General features: G+C 38.0%; 1 protein-coding gene across 1 annotated transcript in view; it reads left to right on the top strand.

Moving 5' to 3' along the window:
* CRB1 (crumbs cell polarity complex component 1) overlaps positions 1-18,769 on the top strand; it is a 211,642-nt gene that overhangs the window by 165,815 nt on the left and 27,058 nt on the right. Inside the window, exons 8-11 of the mRNA XM_027612985.2 lie at positions 1,431-1,596; positions 5,973-6,879; positions 10,191-10,319; positions 13,778-13,904. Coding sequence (XP_027468786.1) covers positions 1,431-1,596; positions 5,973-6,879; positions 10,191-10,319; positions 13,778-13,904 — 1,329 coding nt within the window. The remainder of the gene's footprint in view (positions 1-1,430; positions 1,597-5,972; positions 6,880-10,190; positions 10,320-13,777; positions 13,905-18,769) is intronic.

Raw genomic sequence — 18,769 nt, 5'->3', positions numbered from 1 at the left:
ACATGCTTCTACTGCCACAACAAACAAATTGCTCAAGAATAATAGTATTTTAATCCCCAAACTCTTAATGGCATCCCAGAGGTTTAACTGAATTAATTCATTTTGGAAGAGATCATATCATTTATATTAAATGCCCAACTACCGTTTTTGACTATGAAGTCAACAACAACAAAAACCCTGAGTGGTGACTTTCTTCTGGTAGTTGGATTTAAAATTCTCTGAAATATATTTTCCCTGAGGCTACGTTTTACTTTCTGTATTTTGTATGCTCTTCCAAACACTATTTAAATATGTGAATTTGTCAGCTCTGCATGACCTTTGAAAGGAAACACATTTATATCTGTTGAACATTTATTGAGCTCTGACTATTGCCATGCACTGGGCTTGCTTCTAAATGTACAAAAATGAATCATGTTAACATTACTTGAGGAGAACTGCCAATGTGCCAGACACTACTTTACATAGATGAATCCATTTAATTCTGTTGAAGGACTGCTGTGTACAATAGGCATTGTTATTACCCATTTATGTCATTTGCAGATAAGGAAATTGAAGTTTAGAAAGGTTATATAACTCACCTAAATCACATCTTAACAGTGGGACTGAGATCAATACCATCTCAGCTTTCAGAAATTCCCTTTTAAATACTTTCATTTTGGATATTTTGTGAGAAACATTTTAAGAACTTGGATAATAATAGTATGTCTCTGACTGAGAGGCAGGGCAACTGAAGAGGTCACTGTATCTGGACCCAGAGGATCTAGGTACCAAGCTTCAACGTTTGTTTTTCTATTAGGATCTTGGGTAACAGGAGGGTCCTCTGCTTCCTCATTAGTGCAAACAGGAGTAATAACCTCTACCTCAAATGGTAATTGGTGTGATTGAAAGTGCCTGGTAACTTGGAAATTCCAGAGAATGTTTCTTTTTTTTTTTTAAGATTTTATTTATTTATTTGACAGAGAGAGAGAGACAGCGAGAGAGGGGAACACAAGCAGGGGGAGCGGGAGAGGGAGAAGCAGGCTTCCTGCCCAGCAGGGAGCCTGATGTGGGGCTCGATTCCAGAACCCTGGGATCATGACCTAAGCCAAAGGCAGACGCTTAACCAACTGAGCCACCCAGGTGCCCCTCCAGAGAATGTTATTACACCTTTTAAAATCCTCCTTGTGTTGTAAAAAATCGGCTTTATCTATTTTCTCTTTCTTATTTCATCTCTTTCTTTTTGTTTCTTTCTCTCCCCATTTCTCTTTTAGAGAAGAGTTGGCAATGGTAGTAAGTTTTATTCCATTTGTTACCCAATGGATATAAAAAGTTCAAAGTGTAAATATGTAGAAAATTAGCATTTAAAAAATAGCAGTTATGGGGTCTTGCCTTTACTATTTCCGCAGTTAGTTACCAGTGCTTTTTATGCCTTTGCTTTCTTTTCTGCTCAGTGCAACCCCTGTCACAACGGAGGTGTGTGCTATTCCCTGTGGGATGACTTCTCATGTTCCTGCCCTGCGAACACAGCTGGGAAAGCATGCGAGCAAGTCCGGTGGTGTGAGCTCAGCCCGTGTCCTCCCAGAGCCCAGTGCCGGGAGGTGTCCCGAGGATTTGAATGTAGGTGGAGTTTAAGGTTGTCACCCATCCAATTAAGTTGGGTATTGCAGTTCCACGAGGCAGCCCAGAAAAAGAATTCAGACAAACCTTGCTTCCCAAAGGAACCTGTGGCTCTTTGCCCTGACTTGAGTAGTACAATAAACCTAATATAATAATAATAATATCCAGATTGGCTTCATGCCTCATCCTGCCCCTGGGTTTCCGTGGGGGTGGAGGTGTGGTGGGAAATGGAGGTCAGAACAACACCAGACTTAGATCTTTGATTATTTAAAGCTAATTTCTGAAGAAATTAACCAAGTAATATTTGGCTTTCCTTTCCTCATTGTTGGGAATACAGAGTCAAGTCCTAGCGTGAGCTCACGGCCTTATGTTAACTGTGAAGGCTCGGGCAGTTCACATGATCTCTGTAATCTAAAGCTTTCTCTCTAAATAGGGACAAAACATCTACTTGATAGGGAGATAAAAAAATTTGGTGTGTATGTGATGATTTTATAACCTTAAGTATAAAAAGACAAACACATTGGGCATTCTGTTGTTTTCCAAGTATTTTCCTCAATCTGAAATGTTCCCTTGCCCATCTTCAGTACTAAAGACCACAGTTTTCCAAAAGTTAGCAAATTTGAATACAATTTCACAGTCTTGACATGTCTACATACTAACCACACTATTAATTACATTTTCTCTTCTCTCCTACTTCAAATAATGCAGTCTAATCGTAATAACAAATCTTCATGTTTGCACTGAATTCTAATTTCCCCCCTTTATTTGAAGATTTTGCTTCTAAACTTTTTCTCTCTTCAGCATCATGACCTTTTCCATCAGTGTATAAACACACTGCCACATTTCCTCATTACAAAAAATTTCCTTTGACCACCCCTCATCCCCACCAGCTACCATCCCATTTTTCACTTCCTCTCATAGTGTGATAAATCCTCTAAAGTGCTGTCCTCAATTTGCCTCTGATGTCTAACTCCATACATTCTTCTACCCCATTCCATCAGGGCCCTCACACCCCACCTCTGTCTTGAATTTGCTTAACTCAGAGCTTGGGCATGTTGCCTTCATCACTTCACTCAGGTTCCAGCCCAAGTATCCTCTTACCTGGCTTTATTTTTCTTCATATCTCTTATGACTCCTTCATGTTTTGTTGTATATGTATTTGTTTACTTGTTCATCATCCCTTTCCTCACTAGAATATAGATTTCAAAAGGGAAAGAAATTTCCTATTTGGTTTCTCACATTACTCTTTGCACTTAGAATCGTGCCAAACATATAGGAGATTGTCAATAAGTGTTTGTCAAATGAACAAAATAACATTATTTTTCTTAAAATTAACTCAATATTTTCACTTAACTGCTCCAGACTTTAAGTGATAACATATATCACCCTGGAAAACATCGTACTAAAATAATGGAATGGAACCAGAGAATAGAATGACCTCAGATTTATTGCAACTGAGCTGCAGTGACTGAAGAAAAGAGAATATATTTCCTTTTCTGTTTCTATATTTTCAAAACATATATGAAAAGGATGGATATATGAAATGTGTTGTCCTATATATATATATACTTGGGAAAATTTTCCAGAATACATATACTTTTATGTTTCATGTTTTAAATACATATACTATATTACAGTAGAGTATTATGGTATATATGGAGTATATAAAGCATGATGAGTTGGCATAAAGAATGCAATTTGGTTTCTAACGTGGCACCAAATTTTAAATACAACCTTTCCATTGTTCTACCTCCAAACTGCTTGTTTAAAATAAAGTATTATTAGTTTTATTGTCAATCTTTTGATAGAAATCTTAAAGTTCTAAAGTTCTTAGTCCCAGTTATGTTCTACAAAAGGGTTTACATCATTTGGAATATTTTCACAGGGGCAAAAAAAGAATAGGATTTCTAAAAACAATGGCAGACCAAGAACCATACCCCTGGTGTGTATTGGTCTTCAGCCTATACATAAAGCAGTTTAGGATTTGGACGTGCCGCGTTAGAAAGCAGTTAAGTGAAACTTCACTGCTACTGCATTCCCACTACAGAAAGAGTAGAAAGTTTGCCTCTGATCTCCCCAAAATTCTCAATAACATTTTTTTTAAAGTACGACTTATCTTAATGAAGGAAGAAAATGTAAATCAATAGGAGGGGTGAATTTTTACTAATTGACAGGTATGAACCCTAGAACACACTTTTGCTACTTTGTGTAATTTTAATTTTATGTGATCTTATGACCCTATTGTATTTTCTTTCAAGTAAGATATACTGAGAAGATTAGGTCTAATAGAATAACATAATATAGCTCATACATCACCCTGAGTTTGCCTTTAGGGCATCCTATCAGAAAACGAAGACTTCAAAATTTACAACCCACCTTATACACACCTTATATACAGGTGTGTTTATTACAATACAGTTCCCCGAAGAAAAGGTGAAATACAAATACTGTTATGTGTATACTGTTATGTGAACATGTTCTTCCTTTCGGAGTTGGAGAGAGCTAATGAGTTTGTTATTTTAACATTTATTTAAAAACAAGGACTAAGACATTGTTGCTCCTTCCCTTCCTAATCCCAGCCCCAAATTTGGTGGGAAAATCACTACAGTCAAAAGTAATAAAAGTAATAAAATCAAGTGAAATTTTAATCCAAATAATACATTTGAATTGAACACTAGAATGATACACTTGAATTTTCTCCTGCAATGGTTTCTAATCATCATCTCCCTTTCCAGAATTGAGGACACAGGAGTTATTTTTACAGATTATATATTTAGTAATGTTTACCTACTATATGTCTGGCAATGTTCTAGGAATTGAGATTTAGTAATAATCTAAACAGAGAAAGTCCCTGATCTCAGAAAGCACATGTTCTAGTGCAGAAACACAGTTAAAGAAAAGTAGGCAAATGAACAACATAATTTCAAATAGTTATAAATACTAGGAAGAAAATAAAGCAGAGTAATGGAACAGAGAGTGGCTACAGGGAAGAAGCTATTTTAACTTGAATAGTCAGGGAAAGCTTCTCAGAGGAGGTGACATTTGAGCACATAGGCTGTGGGAAGATCTGGGGTAGGAATACTCAAGTATAAATAACAGCAAGTTAAAAGGCCTGATTTGGGAAAAAGTTTGATGTCTTCGAAGAATGGCAAGAAGTTTTTGTGGCTGTAGCATGTGAATAAGGAAGAGGGTGATAGCAAATAGAATTGAATAGTTTATCAAGGGTCAGATCACAGAGACTTTTGCAGGCCATGTTTAGGATTTAGGATTTCTTTCTAGATGCGATGGTAACCAATGGAGGTCTTGAGCTAAGGAGTGGTTGTTATATTGATCTGCAGAGTGACAGAAGAAGGGACACTGAGAAATAATTAGAATAGTCTATATGAAAAGAGTTGTTTGGGTGTGGTGCCCCACAATTGAGGCAAAGACAACATTTTTAAGGTCAATTTTTACTGAAAAGTGCAAGAAAATGAGAATAGAGAATTGACTTCTACATTGAGTAACAGAGGTCATTGTGACACAGCAAGCTTGGCTTAGGTGAAGTGATTGGCACAAAAGGCGGAGCAGCATGTATTAAAAAGAAAATGAGAGATGAGAAAGTGGAGACAATGAGAATATAAAACTATTTGGAGAAGTTGTGCCCTGAAAGCGAATAGAGAATTCAGGAAGCAGTGAGGTGATGGGGAGCTGAATCCTGCTTTTGAGTCTTGCGTGTGTTTTGATTTTCTAAGACTGGAGCAGTTAGAGTATATTTGCATGCTAATGGGAAACAATGAAAAGACAAGGAAAATGATGATGTGCAGAATTGCTTGGTGGAGGAAAGCCCCACACATCTGGTGTCAGGGGTCCTGTGAATGCAGAAGTCATGCGAGAGGAAAGGAGACCCACCCAGGAAGTGGAGAACTGGCTTTTCTCTACTCAAGTGAATATCGTAGGTTTTTCCAATACCAAGGTCCACGTCTAGTCATGCACTGAATCCCATTCATTTTCACCTTTTTTAGACATTGTTTCTACACGTAACCTTTTTTCAATGGGAAAGAAATGTATAGTCTGGGTTTTGGTATCAGACCATCCAGGTTTGGTATTCTGGTCTTATTATTTATTAGCCACGTGACTATGAAAAAAAATCACTTAACTTCTCTGAGTCTCAATTTCTTCTTCTTTGAAATGGGGATGATAATAGTAATAATAATAAAAATGTGCTCCAGAATTCTGTATTAGAAATAATATAAAAAGAACTAGCACAGTGCCTAACATATATCAAACAATTGATACATGATGATATTAACCTGATGATCATTTTTAGTACTAAAGGTAATGAAGCCAACATTACAGATTTAATAAAGTTGCTCATTGGTGTTGCCTTCTTTCTTTAGGTATTGCAAATGCTGTTTTTAATGCACAAAGCAGTGAAATATTATTCAGGAGCAACGGGAATATTACCAGAGAACTCACCAATATCACATTTGGTTTCAGAACAAGGAATGCAAATGTGATCATACTGCATGCAGAGAAGGAGCCTGAATTTCTTAATATTAGCATTCAAGATTCCAGATTATTATTTCAATTGCAAAGTGGCAACAATTTTTATATGCTGAGTCTGACAAGTTTGCAGTCTGTGAATGATGGCATATGGCACCAAGTGACTCTTTCCATGACGGACCCACTGGCCCAGGCCTCCAGGTGGCAAATGGAAGTGGACAACCAAGCACCTTTTGTGACCAGTGCAGTTGCCACTGGGAGCCTCAACTTTCTGAAGGATAATACAGACATTTATGTGGGTGACCGAGCTGTTGACAATACGCAGGGCCTGAAAGGATGTCTAAGTACAATAGAAATCAGTGGCATTTATCTCTCTTACTTTGAAAATATTCCTGGTGTCACTAATAAACCACAGGAAGAGCAGTTTCTCAAAATCTCTATAAATTCAGTGGCTACTGGCTGTTTGCAGTTGAATGCCTGCAACTCCAATCCCTGTTTGCATGGAGGAAATTGTGAAGACATCTATAGCTCTTATCACTGCTCATGTCCCTTGGGATGGTCAGGGACACGCTGTGAACTCAACATTGATGAATGCTTTTCAAACCCCTGTATCCATGGCAACTGCTCTGACAGAGTTGCAGCCTATCACTGCAGGTGTGAGGCTGGATACACCGGTGTGAACTGTGAAATGGATATAGACAATTGCCAGAGTCACCAGTGTGCAAACGGGGCCACCTGCATCAGCAACCCCAATGGCTATTCTTGCCGCTGTTTTGGAAATTTCACAGGAAAATTTTGCAGGTGAGCATGAAGTTCATGTAAAGCTCGGCCTTTGGAGCTATACTCTCCATTTTCCTTGTCGAATTGGAAAGCTTTCTCAGCCATGCATCCGTAGGCTGTGCTGAACAGGAGTGACATGAGCCCCTTCCACCATGGTTTGGTCATGTAGACGGGATCTCACATGGTGGGATGTTCTACAAGGAAGAATGGCAGTGTTTTGAGCAGACTTTCAGCAAAACGTTTTCTCTGACATCTTTGTTAGAATATATCTCATGAACTGTAGCCCCAGAGTTTGATAGCTTTAAGGCCTCAAGAAACAAATATTTTTTACAATAAATGCAAAAGCTCAGTTTTCTTTCTTTTTCTTTTTTTAAGATTCATTTATTTATTTTGAGAGAAAGACAGCAAGTGCAGAGAGGAACAGAGGCAGAAGGAGAGAGAATCCCAAGCAGACTCCCTGCTGAGCTCAGAGCCCAATGTAGGGCTCCATCTCATGACTCTGAGATCATGACCTGAGCCAAAATCAAGAGTCAGACACTTAACCGACTGAGCCACCCAGGTGCCCCCCCAAAAGCTTTGTTTTCATATTGTTCGATGAAGCATGACTTCTACCCCTAAAACAATGCCCTTGACTATTCCAGGCAGGTAAATCTCATAAAATCTTGAAAAGTCTATGCTAAATTATAATTTCGAGAAAGTGAAATTATAACTCTCAGATAAATGAACATGCTTTGATGTTTTCATTTAAGTCATTAATTAATGAGGAAATGAGTAAGATATAAAAAAGTGTCAAAGGACAACCTAATTATTTATATATGTACATATATAATAATTGCATATATTTTTATTATCCACACAAACACAAATATATATAAATAAAGATGAGGGAATGAAGTTACTAATGAATGCAAAACTAATTTTTTATAGAGCAATACAATTAATATTTGAAACTTTTCTACCCTGTGACAATTATATCACTATGGACAAATTCATTTGCATTTCAGTGAGCAGAATCCATTTATATTAATGTCATTTTTCTACAACTTATAGAGTCGTAAAATAGCTTAGTGAAGAAAATCTAAGGCATACCTACTACAAAATCAAACAATCCTAGAGTGTCCTTTACATAACACCCAACATTCCACTGAAAGAATACTCAGGAGGCACATGGGTGGCTCAGTCGTTAAGCGTCTGCCTTCGGCTCAGGTCATGATCCCAGGGTCCTGGGATCGAGCCCTGCATCGGGCTCCCGGCTCCGTGGGAAGTCTGCTTCTCCCTCTCCCACTCCCCCTGCTTGTGTTCCCTCTCTTGCTGTGTCTCTCTCCGTCAAATAAATAAAAAATCTTAAAAAAAAGAAAGAAAGAAAGACAGAAAGAAAGAAAGACAGAAAGAAAGAAAGAAAGAAAGAAAGAATACTCAGGAATATCTTTTGCCCATTTCGACATATTTCACAATTTTTTCTGAAACTACTAAAGCAGTGTTTTAATTCTAGTAATGACCTCCATCTCGTGTTACATAAACAGAAATAAGAAACAATATTTTCCTGCTAAGTCACATGGCTTCAGTGTTTCCACGTAAGTAGAATTCATTATTTTATAACTTATAGTGCTTTTAAATTCACTAAACAATTGAGTCATTATGGGGAGGTGAGAGGATTATTAGTAACAAGTAATATATTCCCAGACTTTGGCAGGAGCACCTGGAGTGGGTTGGCAGCCTGCAGACATAACACTAACTGAGAGGTGGTAGGTACCCTAATGGGATGAATCTCCCAGCAGACAGAACAGGTAGCCATACCTATAAGAAAATGTATTTAGCGGTGCCTGGGTGGCTCAGTCAGTTAAGCCGCTGCCTTTGGCTCGGGTCCTGATCTCAGGGTCCTGGGATCGAGCCCCACGTCTGGCTCCCTGCTCAGCGGGGAGTCTGCTTCTTCCTCTCCCTCTGCCAATTCCCCCTGCTCACTCTCTCTCTTTCAAACAAATAAAAAATCTTTAAAAAAAAAGAAAATGTATTTATCTCCATAACATTCATCGCTGTTTATAACCTATGAAGGCAAGGCACAGTATTAGGTGCTAAGTGTTGACATTTCAGTTATATGTCACTTTCCATGAGTTAAAACGGGCTCATTTGCCAATAGACAAAGTGCCTGTTTAAAAGCAAAAGACATTCAGGATCAAAATTAATAGTATTGCCATGGTGGCTTTGGATAAGTAAAGTAAACATACATGCCCCAGTAACTAGTTCTCCAGTATTTTTTCCTGCCTAATTCATCAAAGTCAAGTTCCCAAAGATTAAAGTTCTCAAAAGTACCTTCTAATGAGATTCAAAAATTGTTTATTGAACGTAAGATGTATACAAAGCTTCACATTTGCATTGCTAATTGACCTCTTTCAAAGCTGGTTGACATTTTTCGTTCTTTTGAAAAGTCCTTATGATATTTTCTTTTTAAAGTCGAATTGATTAGTTCTTGTGGGAAGAGACACACTTACCGACACATAGGCTAGTTTCTCCATATTAGCTGCAGCGCGCACAACAGGACAAAATTAAATTCATCTTACATTTCCTGAACATTAATTATGTATCAGATACCATGCACAGTGGGTCAAAGGACCTGAACGACACCCTTAAAATCTCTTCTAATCAGTCCTTCACACCTCTGGATCTTGCCTTGTAGTCAAGTTCTGCTTAGCTTCTAACAATTTGTTCTGCCTTGTATAAGGATTCCTTAATATGTGCAGCTTTGTTGTTATACAAAAGAGCCACCCTCTTGAATTCACATACAGTTGCCACTGAGCGCTATATACAATCCTCCTGGACAGCATTTGGCTTGCATTCGGCTAAGCTATGAATCACTGGATAGAGACCAACAAGTGTTGGTGGGGTAAGCGGACTTCAGCTCTGAAAGCCTACAGAGAAATCACATGAGTGCTTGGGTACCAGAGCGCTGTCCTTGCTTTCCTGGCCTTTAGAGAGATGCAATTTTCCGTGGCCTGTGTTGATTTATTATAAGCAAGGCAGCAGCAAACCAAGCTATAGCAAGTTTCTTCCCAGCCCTAAATTTATTGCCACCCCACGGCACAGATCTTATCTCACCAATGAAAACTGTAGAAACAGAAGATACACAGCCATGCTTGCTATAGCACCCTCCAGCAGGAGCTGTTTACCCGGAGAAAGTGACTGTGTATAGTGTAGCACAATCAAGCATCTGTAGCTCAGCCAGCCTGAGTAGTTAATTAGTTTGGCATTGACTACATACATGAACTTTTCCAAAAAGTTTTCTTGAATGAAACGAACAAGATGAACAGCTGTGGCTGCTACTTTTATCTCTCTAGACACACCAGATTACCCTCAACAGTCTGTGGGAATGAGAAGACAAATCTCACTTGCTACAACGGAGGCAACTGCTCGGAGTTCCAGGGTGAATTAAAATGTCTGTGCTGGCCAGGTTATACTGGGGAATGGTGAGTCACGTTAGAACTTTATAGAAGAGAGTTCTGGGCTGAAAAACAGTGGGATTATACAAGGTTGATCTCTCCTCTAATTTTTCATCTCAGTTCCCATAGGAAAATCCATGCTGAAATGTAGGTCCAACCAGAGTCAAACAATAAAAAAGAAGAAAAATCACAGTTTAGGTCAAAGTAAAGAACACTTTATTAGCCAAGACTTCAAATAGGAAAATATGTCTTTTGAAAAAATGTAAAATGTGCTAGTTTTCTTTCTGATAAGTACTTCTGGATTCATGTTTCTTTCCTGCTGACTCGAATAAGTAATGCAAATATAGTTGTTGTTGAAGTAAAATAAAATATACCTAAAAGATTACCTCATAGAACGATCTAGAACCCCAAAAGTATATGCGGCTTATCCATATGAGCCTATCTTTCCCAGAGAAACCCTTCAACAGTTCTTCACTTAATACAGGGATTGTTGATAGGGAGTTGGCCAGTGGCTTCAGACGATGGCTGAAAATGCAGCCAAATTTGGATATGCATTTGACTAGCTGAAGGTGAGGTCAAAGATTAAAAGAAAAAAAAAAAAAAGGAATATACTCCACAGCTTTTATCAGCTTCTCAAAAGGATCAATGTCCTGATTATATACCAGGGCTCTCTATAACCTCTTATATATCTCTATATAAGCAGATAATAAAGACTTAACCATTTGTTGAGCCCTAAGTCATGCATCTTATAAATATCATCTCTAGTTGTTATTAATCTCACTTTGCATTTGCAAAAACTGGGGCTGAAGGGTTAAGTTAAAGGTCAGGTGCCAATCCAGATGTGTGCTGCAGTGAGGTCAAGTTGCCCTCAAAGCCTGTGCTCATCTTTTGGATGTGCTGACGAAAATGAATAAATCTTTGCTTGCAAAAATTAAAAGAAAATGGGAAAAGTACTCCTTCACCTCATATGCTGTCCAGCACAAGATAGTGATCTCTGATCAAACTTCCCACATTGAACAAATTAGATAAATGAAAATACAAAGCATTTGAGAGAGTTTGACTGAATGAATTTTTCTCAAAAGGGAAGTTAATAAAATTATGGGTATAATTTGTGTTCCATGACAATTGCAATTTGGATTCATTTGAATTTTCTCTTTTCCAGCTGGCTCTTTTGGCATGACAAGATACAGCTATATTGCCGTTTTTTACAAAATAGCAGGCAATCTCTGATATACCTACCTTTTACCCATGCAGCGTTCAGTGACAAATCTAGTTCTTGCCTTCACAGCCTGCTTTCAGTGGTTGGCTCCAAGCAGTACACGCAGACCAAGCATATATGTGCATGGAAGGACACAGCCTTGGAGCATATTCTACTTTCTATTGAGCCACTTTTTACCATGCAACGTATTGTTAACCAGAGACCATTCAGCTGGCCTCCAATTCCATATCCCTCCGAAACAGCGCAAATATTTCCTCGTCCTAAATATTTCCTTGACCAACTCTTTCACTATATTTAAGCGCTGGTTATTTCCTGCCTCTGTGTCACAGGTGAATGCTTCATGTCACATTAATGTTCAATGGCATAATGCATAGACGCATCCGAAGCCTTGGACTATTTTCTCTGCTACTCACGCATTATCCCTGTTTACAATAAACGTGTCCCTTTCCTCCAACATTTGTTTAAAAGAATAATCTTGCATTTAAATGCAAATCCTTTCTTTGAAATGCCTAGGAAAGGAAAGGAAGCTTCAAGTTTTCCTGTCTCTCCCGGGGATTCTCCTCTGGATCAACTTCTCTGCTGCAAATGGATTTCTAAAATAGTGAACACACGTTCAATAGATGTTGTACTTTCAAAGTCCTTAAGCATGATCAGTTAATTCACTGGATGTTAATAGATTTATTTATCTTGATTGCCGATCTATTAATTAACCTCTAATGAAAGCTCCGGTAATGTTTATAATGAATGTGTATGTGTGGTGCACTGGTTCAAAAGAGAAATGGATAAGAAATGGGAAAAGAAGAGCCAGAGGAAGACTGGAAAATACTAGACAGTCTCCCAAGGCCTAGGGGAATGGGACTTCCATAACGTCCAAAGATATGGAAAAGCTTTCTTCCTGCAAATTGCCTCCTCTTCTGTCTGGCTAAACCCCCAACTTTATAGTGTCATCCTGGCAGGTCGTAAATGATGGATGGTGTGAACACTCTGGCCCACCCAGGACAAAGAGTGCTTGGCAGGCTCTCACAAGTTGTCAGGTTTTGCTCAGATCTAATCAGAGAAGCCTCCTTCCAGTCCAGAAATCTGAGCCAAAAAAGGAAAACAAAATGTCTTAGCTATGCTCGTTATCCAGCAGGATAAGGAGCTGTTTTTCTCGGAAGAAATCTTTTTTTCCTTTATACCTTGGGTTGGCCCTCCCCACCCACCCCGTTATCCCCCTTCATTTTGAGCCTAGTGATTAGTCGATGACCCAGGCATGCAAGTTTTACCTTTTGGGAGGCGAGGAATGAAAAATTGTTTACATTACACTTCGACGTTTTAAGTTGCTCTTTAGGGATTCTTGGAGCTAACATTTTATATGAATTTTGCAAAGTAAAAGAGATGCTTTAGTTACTGCTCTATGCAGAGGCCTAACAGTGTTTGGCACATGGTAAGTGCTAAATACATACCAGACTGAACAACTGAATGAAAATGACTGGTGAATTAATTGGCGAATATATGGAAAAACAAGTTGTTGGCAGAAGGTCGGGTGAAAGATGACAGTGTCCCAGGGAAGAGGAAAATTTCAATATTCCTTAGAATTGATATCATTTTTTTGGGAAAATTTAGCTCTTGAAAGTCATTCTACCTGAATATTTTAAAATTACACTTAGCTATGAAACATATTTATTAGCAACTGAAATATTCTAATTATCTACTTTTACTTTTTGTTGAAAAACAGGATTCCAAAAAGAAAAAAGAAAAATAAGATTCCAAAGCAAAATAATCCCAAATCTTCAAGGATAAACCGATTTTCCCCCCTATTTTTGGTGGGCTTTCTTTCCCCCCATAGCCTGAAGGCCTGGATGCATTAGAATCCTGACAGCAGGAGCATAGGTCTGCTCTGTAGACTCCAGGTTGGCAAAATATAGCCTCATGGTTCCCATGTGCCCCCAGTAAACTGAACTGAAAGTGGCAAAGATGCTAAATGCTCTTCAGAGACAAACAACCTTTCTTCAGGTTTTTTCTTGGTTTCTAAATACTTGTACCTGGTTTCTCATTCTAATTAACTGTGCGTGTGTACAAGTTATTTCTCTTAAAAACAAAATTTGTTACAGAAATTTTGAGGAATATGTCCCACATCAGTAAGTATATGTAAGTTGTATGGAAGTTGGTAAGTCAGACCGTACTGTTCCAAGTAGATAAGGCAACAATTTTTTTCTTTACCCCATTTCCCAGCCAATTTATTCAACAGAGACCAAGGTTGCTGCTATTTCTGTTTCTGTTCAAGGTGTGAAAGGGACGTTGACGAGTGTGCCTCAGATCCCTGCTTCAATGGCGGTCTGTGCCAGGACCTGGTCAACAAGTTCCAGTGTGTCTGTGATGTGGCCTTCGGGGGTGAACGCTGCGAGGTGGATGTAAGCGGGCTCTCCTTTTATGTGTCTCTCTTACTCTGGCAGAATCTCTTTCAGCTTCTTTCTTACCTCATTTTGCGCATGAACGACGAGGCAGTTGTTGAGTGGGGTGAACAGGACGATAACTAACACTCCCTGAGACATTCCTAAACTTAAAAGCCATCGAAGTTCAAGAAATGCCTTGACTCACTTTAGACTCTAAAAAAGAAAAAGAAAAACTACCTTGAAAATTAAAATAAATTCATAGTACCACGAGCGTACTCTGAGAATATTAAGTATTTACCTATTTCAGCTATCTATGCAAAAAATATTGTTCTTAACATAACCGGAAGCTTCTCATCATTGAGTATACTTCATACAAGTACATTGTCTTTCTTGGTGCTTCCATATTGGACTGACCACTGCAATGAGAACTGATTTTCTCCCACACTCCATTTCTGTGTGTGCTTTTGTAATGGAAGTTGCCCCATGCACCCAGATCCTAAGGCATTTATGTTCTTTCATTCCCATCTATTATTCGTAACATGACAGTTTGAAAATTACTGATTAAACCTTTTTACATCCATCTATGTTTTTATACATAGCTGTTCAAATGAAGTGTTGCCAACTCTCTGGGAAGTTAAAAATATATATAAAGAGAAAGCAGGGAATCACACAAGATCCCTAAAATGGAGAAAGAAAATTTTCTGATATAATTGGTATCAAAACTCAAATTATTCCTCACCAGTATACTTTCTGATTCCACAAAACCTCTCCTTCAATAGGACAGAGAAGCCCTACTTCCATTTCTTTTTCCTGCAATACTTTCTATTCAAATAGAGTACTTTTTGGTTAATTGCTTATAAATTTATGAGCTTGCTGACATTTCCACCAAATGGACTGATTTGAATTGCTTTTTGATGCATATTAAAGAAAAAATAAGTATTGTTGTATATCTATACACCAAAAAATATATATTATAAAACTTGATTTCTTGGAGGCATATTTTTCAAAATTTGCAAGTAAACGTATCATCTTTAATTATCTTTCTGAAAAAACCATAGAAGCATAGTACCTTTCATTATCAAAATATATTTGGCATTATGTTTTTTTTAAATATATACCTGAAATGATGGCTCTACCAAGTAAATTAATAAGATATGCAAAAAATTTATATACATTTCTTAGCTTAATAGACGAAATATAATAGTAATTAAAAAAACTTCATTTGAAAATATTTTTAATTCCTTCCACTGGCACGTTAGAATTTCTGCTAAATATCTCTGTACTGATGTACCCTTCCAAAGAAGACATTGTGCTCATTTAGAGGGAAAAGCGGTTTGACCCTATGAATTAATTGAGAAAACAACTACAATAACAACGACCTGACAAATATAATTTTGTAAATGTGTCTGTGTCTTTAGGAGCTGCCCTGGTTTGACAACACGAGGGCAATTTATCCATTGGGTGATATCCAATCCTCATTTAAAATGTCCCAATTGCTTAAAGAAAGTTGTTTTTCTGTGGAAATGACCAAGGAAGACCTAAATATACCAACCAAAACAAAAGGACAAAATGGTATAGTATAAAAGCAAAGGAAATGGATTCAATTCTATTTTTCAATAGTCATAGAAGATTTTATGCGGCAAATTCAAATCCTCCAGGAAACTGGCAGTCATTTCAAATGGGAAGCAACTGATTTTGAACTCTTTCTTTAACCTCCTTCTTCTCGCTCCCGTCCAGGCAGCATGTAGCATACCGCTGTCTCAGATGGGTCCGTTACAAACTTGGACTTTGTGACAAGAGACTTGGGGAAAACCCCATCAATGTCTGCATTTCCAGATATTTGAAGTAAGCATAAAATCGATTATAGCTACATACATACGGCTTTCATATTGACTCCCTTTTTGGACATATCTGTACTTATATACTTACAGACCACTTCAGTGTTAATTTGTTATCTTCCAAATATATCTGAGTCATTCACGAACACTTTCTCTGTGAAATTCTGATGTCTCTGTTGTCATTGTCACTGTCAATCGCTTTTCTATTTTCCAAATGTCCTGTCATGAGATACCTGACTTAAAACAAAAATACTTTCCTTTCTCCCTTTATGTCTCTCTATTTTTAATTGCATTGTGTGTGATTATGCCTTTTACATATTTACACAGAAAAATAAAACTTGTGTTTCTGTATCTCTACTTCTCATCCTCTGACAACTGTCTTCATTTGCCTTGACTGTGTCTTGCATGGTTAAGATGTCCACAAGCCAGGCAGGCGTGCGCGCGCACACACACACACACATACACACACACACACACACACATCACATAATGAACGCACAGCATTAGTGCTCATCTTCCTGAATGGAGGTCTGCTTCCCCAGATTGTTTCCCTGCAAAGTAAATACCGGTGGCCCTCAAAATCAGGGTCCCATGTGCTTTCCCTCCTTGGCAAGTATTCTTCTGGCTGGCATTCTAGAATTGATTATATCCCTAATTGTTCTCTCTGTTAGTTTACAATGTCCCTGCCCATAGTAGGCATAGTTCAACCTGGCTCCATGGAGGGGCCATCTCACCTAAATGACAGAAATTCACACACACTCCTCTACAACAAGCTTCTGAAACAAAACCTGTATTTAGTTGAATAAAATATCATTTCTTTTTGCTTATTTTTAAGATTTAACATTTGAACTAAATGAGGCCATGTCTCTGTGTTTGGCCATGCCTCTTCCTTCTTTGTGTGTGTGTGTGCATGAAGAATGGTTTTTATTACGCTCCTTTTTAGGGAGGAGGGAAGTAGAGAAAATAAGAATGTTTGCAGAAACTAGTGTTCTGGCAGCATGAGGAAACAATTTTAAAATTGAGAACCTACTCTGTGCCAGGTACTGTGACAAGCTGTTTTTAAATATATATTTTTTCAATATAAGAGCAAACAAAGTCTCTCACCTCCCAAAATCTCCACTAAATTGTGTTTAAAGATCCTTTTGCCATTTCTGAAGTTATTCAGCTTAATTTTGTAAAATTAAAATGGAATTCTTTCTGGAAATGGTGATACATAAAATTCGAGTTTATTGATTTAGGTAGGAAACCAATGAAAAGGAATCTGTATTGTCCAACTACCCAAAGTATTACTAATATGGACTATTTCCCTTCTTTCCTTTTTTAATTTATACAACAATGTAATGAATACCTACTGTGTGCCATGCTCTGGATTAGGTAATGGGAATACAACTATAAATTAGACACAATGCTTGCTCACAAGGTGAAGGTCTGGTAGGGGATGTAGGTAAACAAACAGTAAAGGACAGAGTCTGGGTCAGTGTTAGGATAAAACTAAGTACCAGCTATAAAGGAGCACTTGGGAGGGGCATTTTGCCCAGTCTTAAAGGTGGATGGGGAAGGTCTCAAAGCCAAAGCTGGGATTTGGAGGTAAACGGGTGTCAGGTTGTGACAGGAGGGATGGCACAGTAGAGATTGTTGCTGGCAGAAGGGACTGCAGAACTTGTGCAGGAGGGCTGGAGCCTGAAGCGCAGTGGGAACACAGTAAGACTAAGGCTGCAGAAGGAGCAGAAATGAGTCCTTGTAAGTCAAATCAATGACCTTGGCTTTTTCTCCTAAGAGTAATGGGGAGTCTTTAAAGGGGTTCAATCAGAAAAGTAACAAGATCACACTTGCACTTTAGAAATAGCAGCTGGGCTTCTATGTAGAGGTTGGATTAAAAGAAATGCAAGACTGGACCCCAAAAGACACATTTAGGGGGCTATTGCAGTAATACAGATAAAAGGAAAGGACATTTGGCACTACCTTATATCGTTGAAGGGGATCAGAGGAGGGGTAAATGAACAAAGTTCGAAGCTGTAAGACCTACCTCATGATCGTTTGGAGAAGGTGTAGTTCTGAGGGGATACTCCAGTTAAATTTGGTGAATATTTAAAAATATTTGTAGATTAAGTAAACGAATAAATATAAGGTTCTGTGGGATATCCAAGTACCATTATTACAGAGTGAATATTTCAGTCTGGAATTCAAGAAATAGCTGAGCTGGGTGTCTAAATTTGGATGTCATGTTATAGATCTATTGATCTTTTATATTCCATTCTCCATATCTATAATCCACTTGTATTTTTTCTTAGTATCTATTCCAGTTTTATTGAGATATACATGACAAAGAACATGTGTAAGTTTAAGGTGTACAACTGGTTGATTTGCTACACTTAGATGTTGCAAAATGGCTGCCACCATAGCCCTTAGCTAACACCACCATCTCATTACATAAATACCATTTCTTTTCTTGTGGTGAGAACATCTTCTACCATCTATTTTCTTAGCAACTTTTAAGTGTGCAGTACAGTAGTATTGTGAACTATTAGTCATCATGCTGAATATTAGATTCCTAGAGCTTACTCATCTTATAACTGAAAGCTTGTACCCTTTGACCAGCATCTCTCCCTTTCCTCACCCTCCGCTCCTGGCTACCACCATGCTCCCTTCTGTTTCCATGTTTTGCGCAGTGTTTCTAGATTTTATATATGATTGGGATCATACAGTACTTTTTATTTTCTGTCTGAATTATTTCACTGAGCATTATGCCCTCAAGATCCAAATGGCAAGATTTCATTCCTTTTCATGTGGAATAATATTCTTTTGCATATACGTACCAGATCTTCTATATTCGGTGATCTGTTGTTAAACATGTAGGTTGTTTTCATACCTTGGCTGTTGTGAATAATGCTGCAATTAACATGGGAGTCCAGACAGCTCTTTGAGACAATGATTTCATTTCCTTTGGATATATATATATATATACCCAGAAATGAAATAGCTGGATTATACAATAGTTCTATTTTTAACTTTTTAAGGAATGTCCATACTGTTTTCCATAGTGAC

Source organism: Zalophus californianus, chromosome 10, assembly GCF_009762305.2.
Source record: "Zalophus californianus isolate mZalCal1 chromosome 10, mZalCal1.pri.v2, whole genome shotgun sequence".
Lineage (NCBI taxonomy): Eukaryota > Metazoa > Chordata > Mammalia > Carnivora > Otariidae > Zalophus > Zalophus californianus.
The sequence above is the reverse complement of the archived record's forward strand: the minus strand, read 5'-3'. Positions and strand labels throughout refer to the sequence as shown.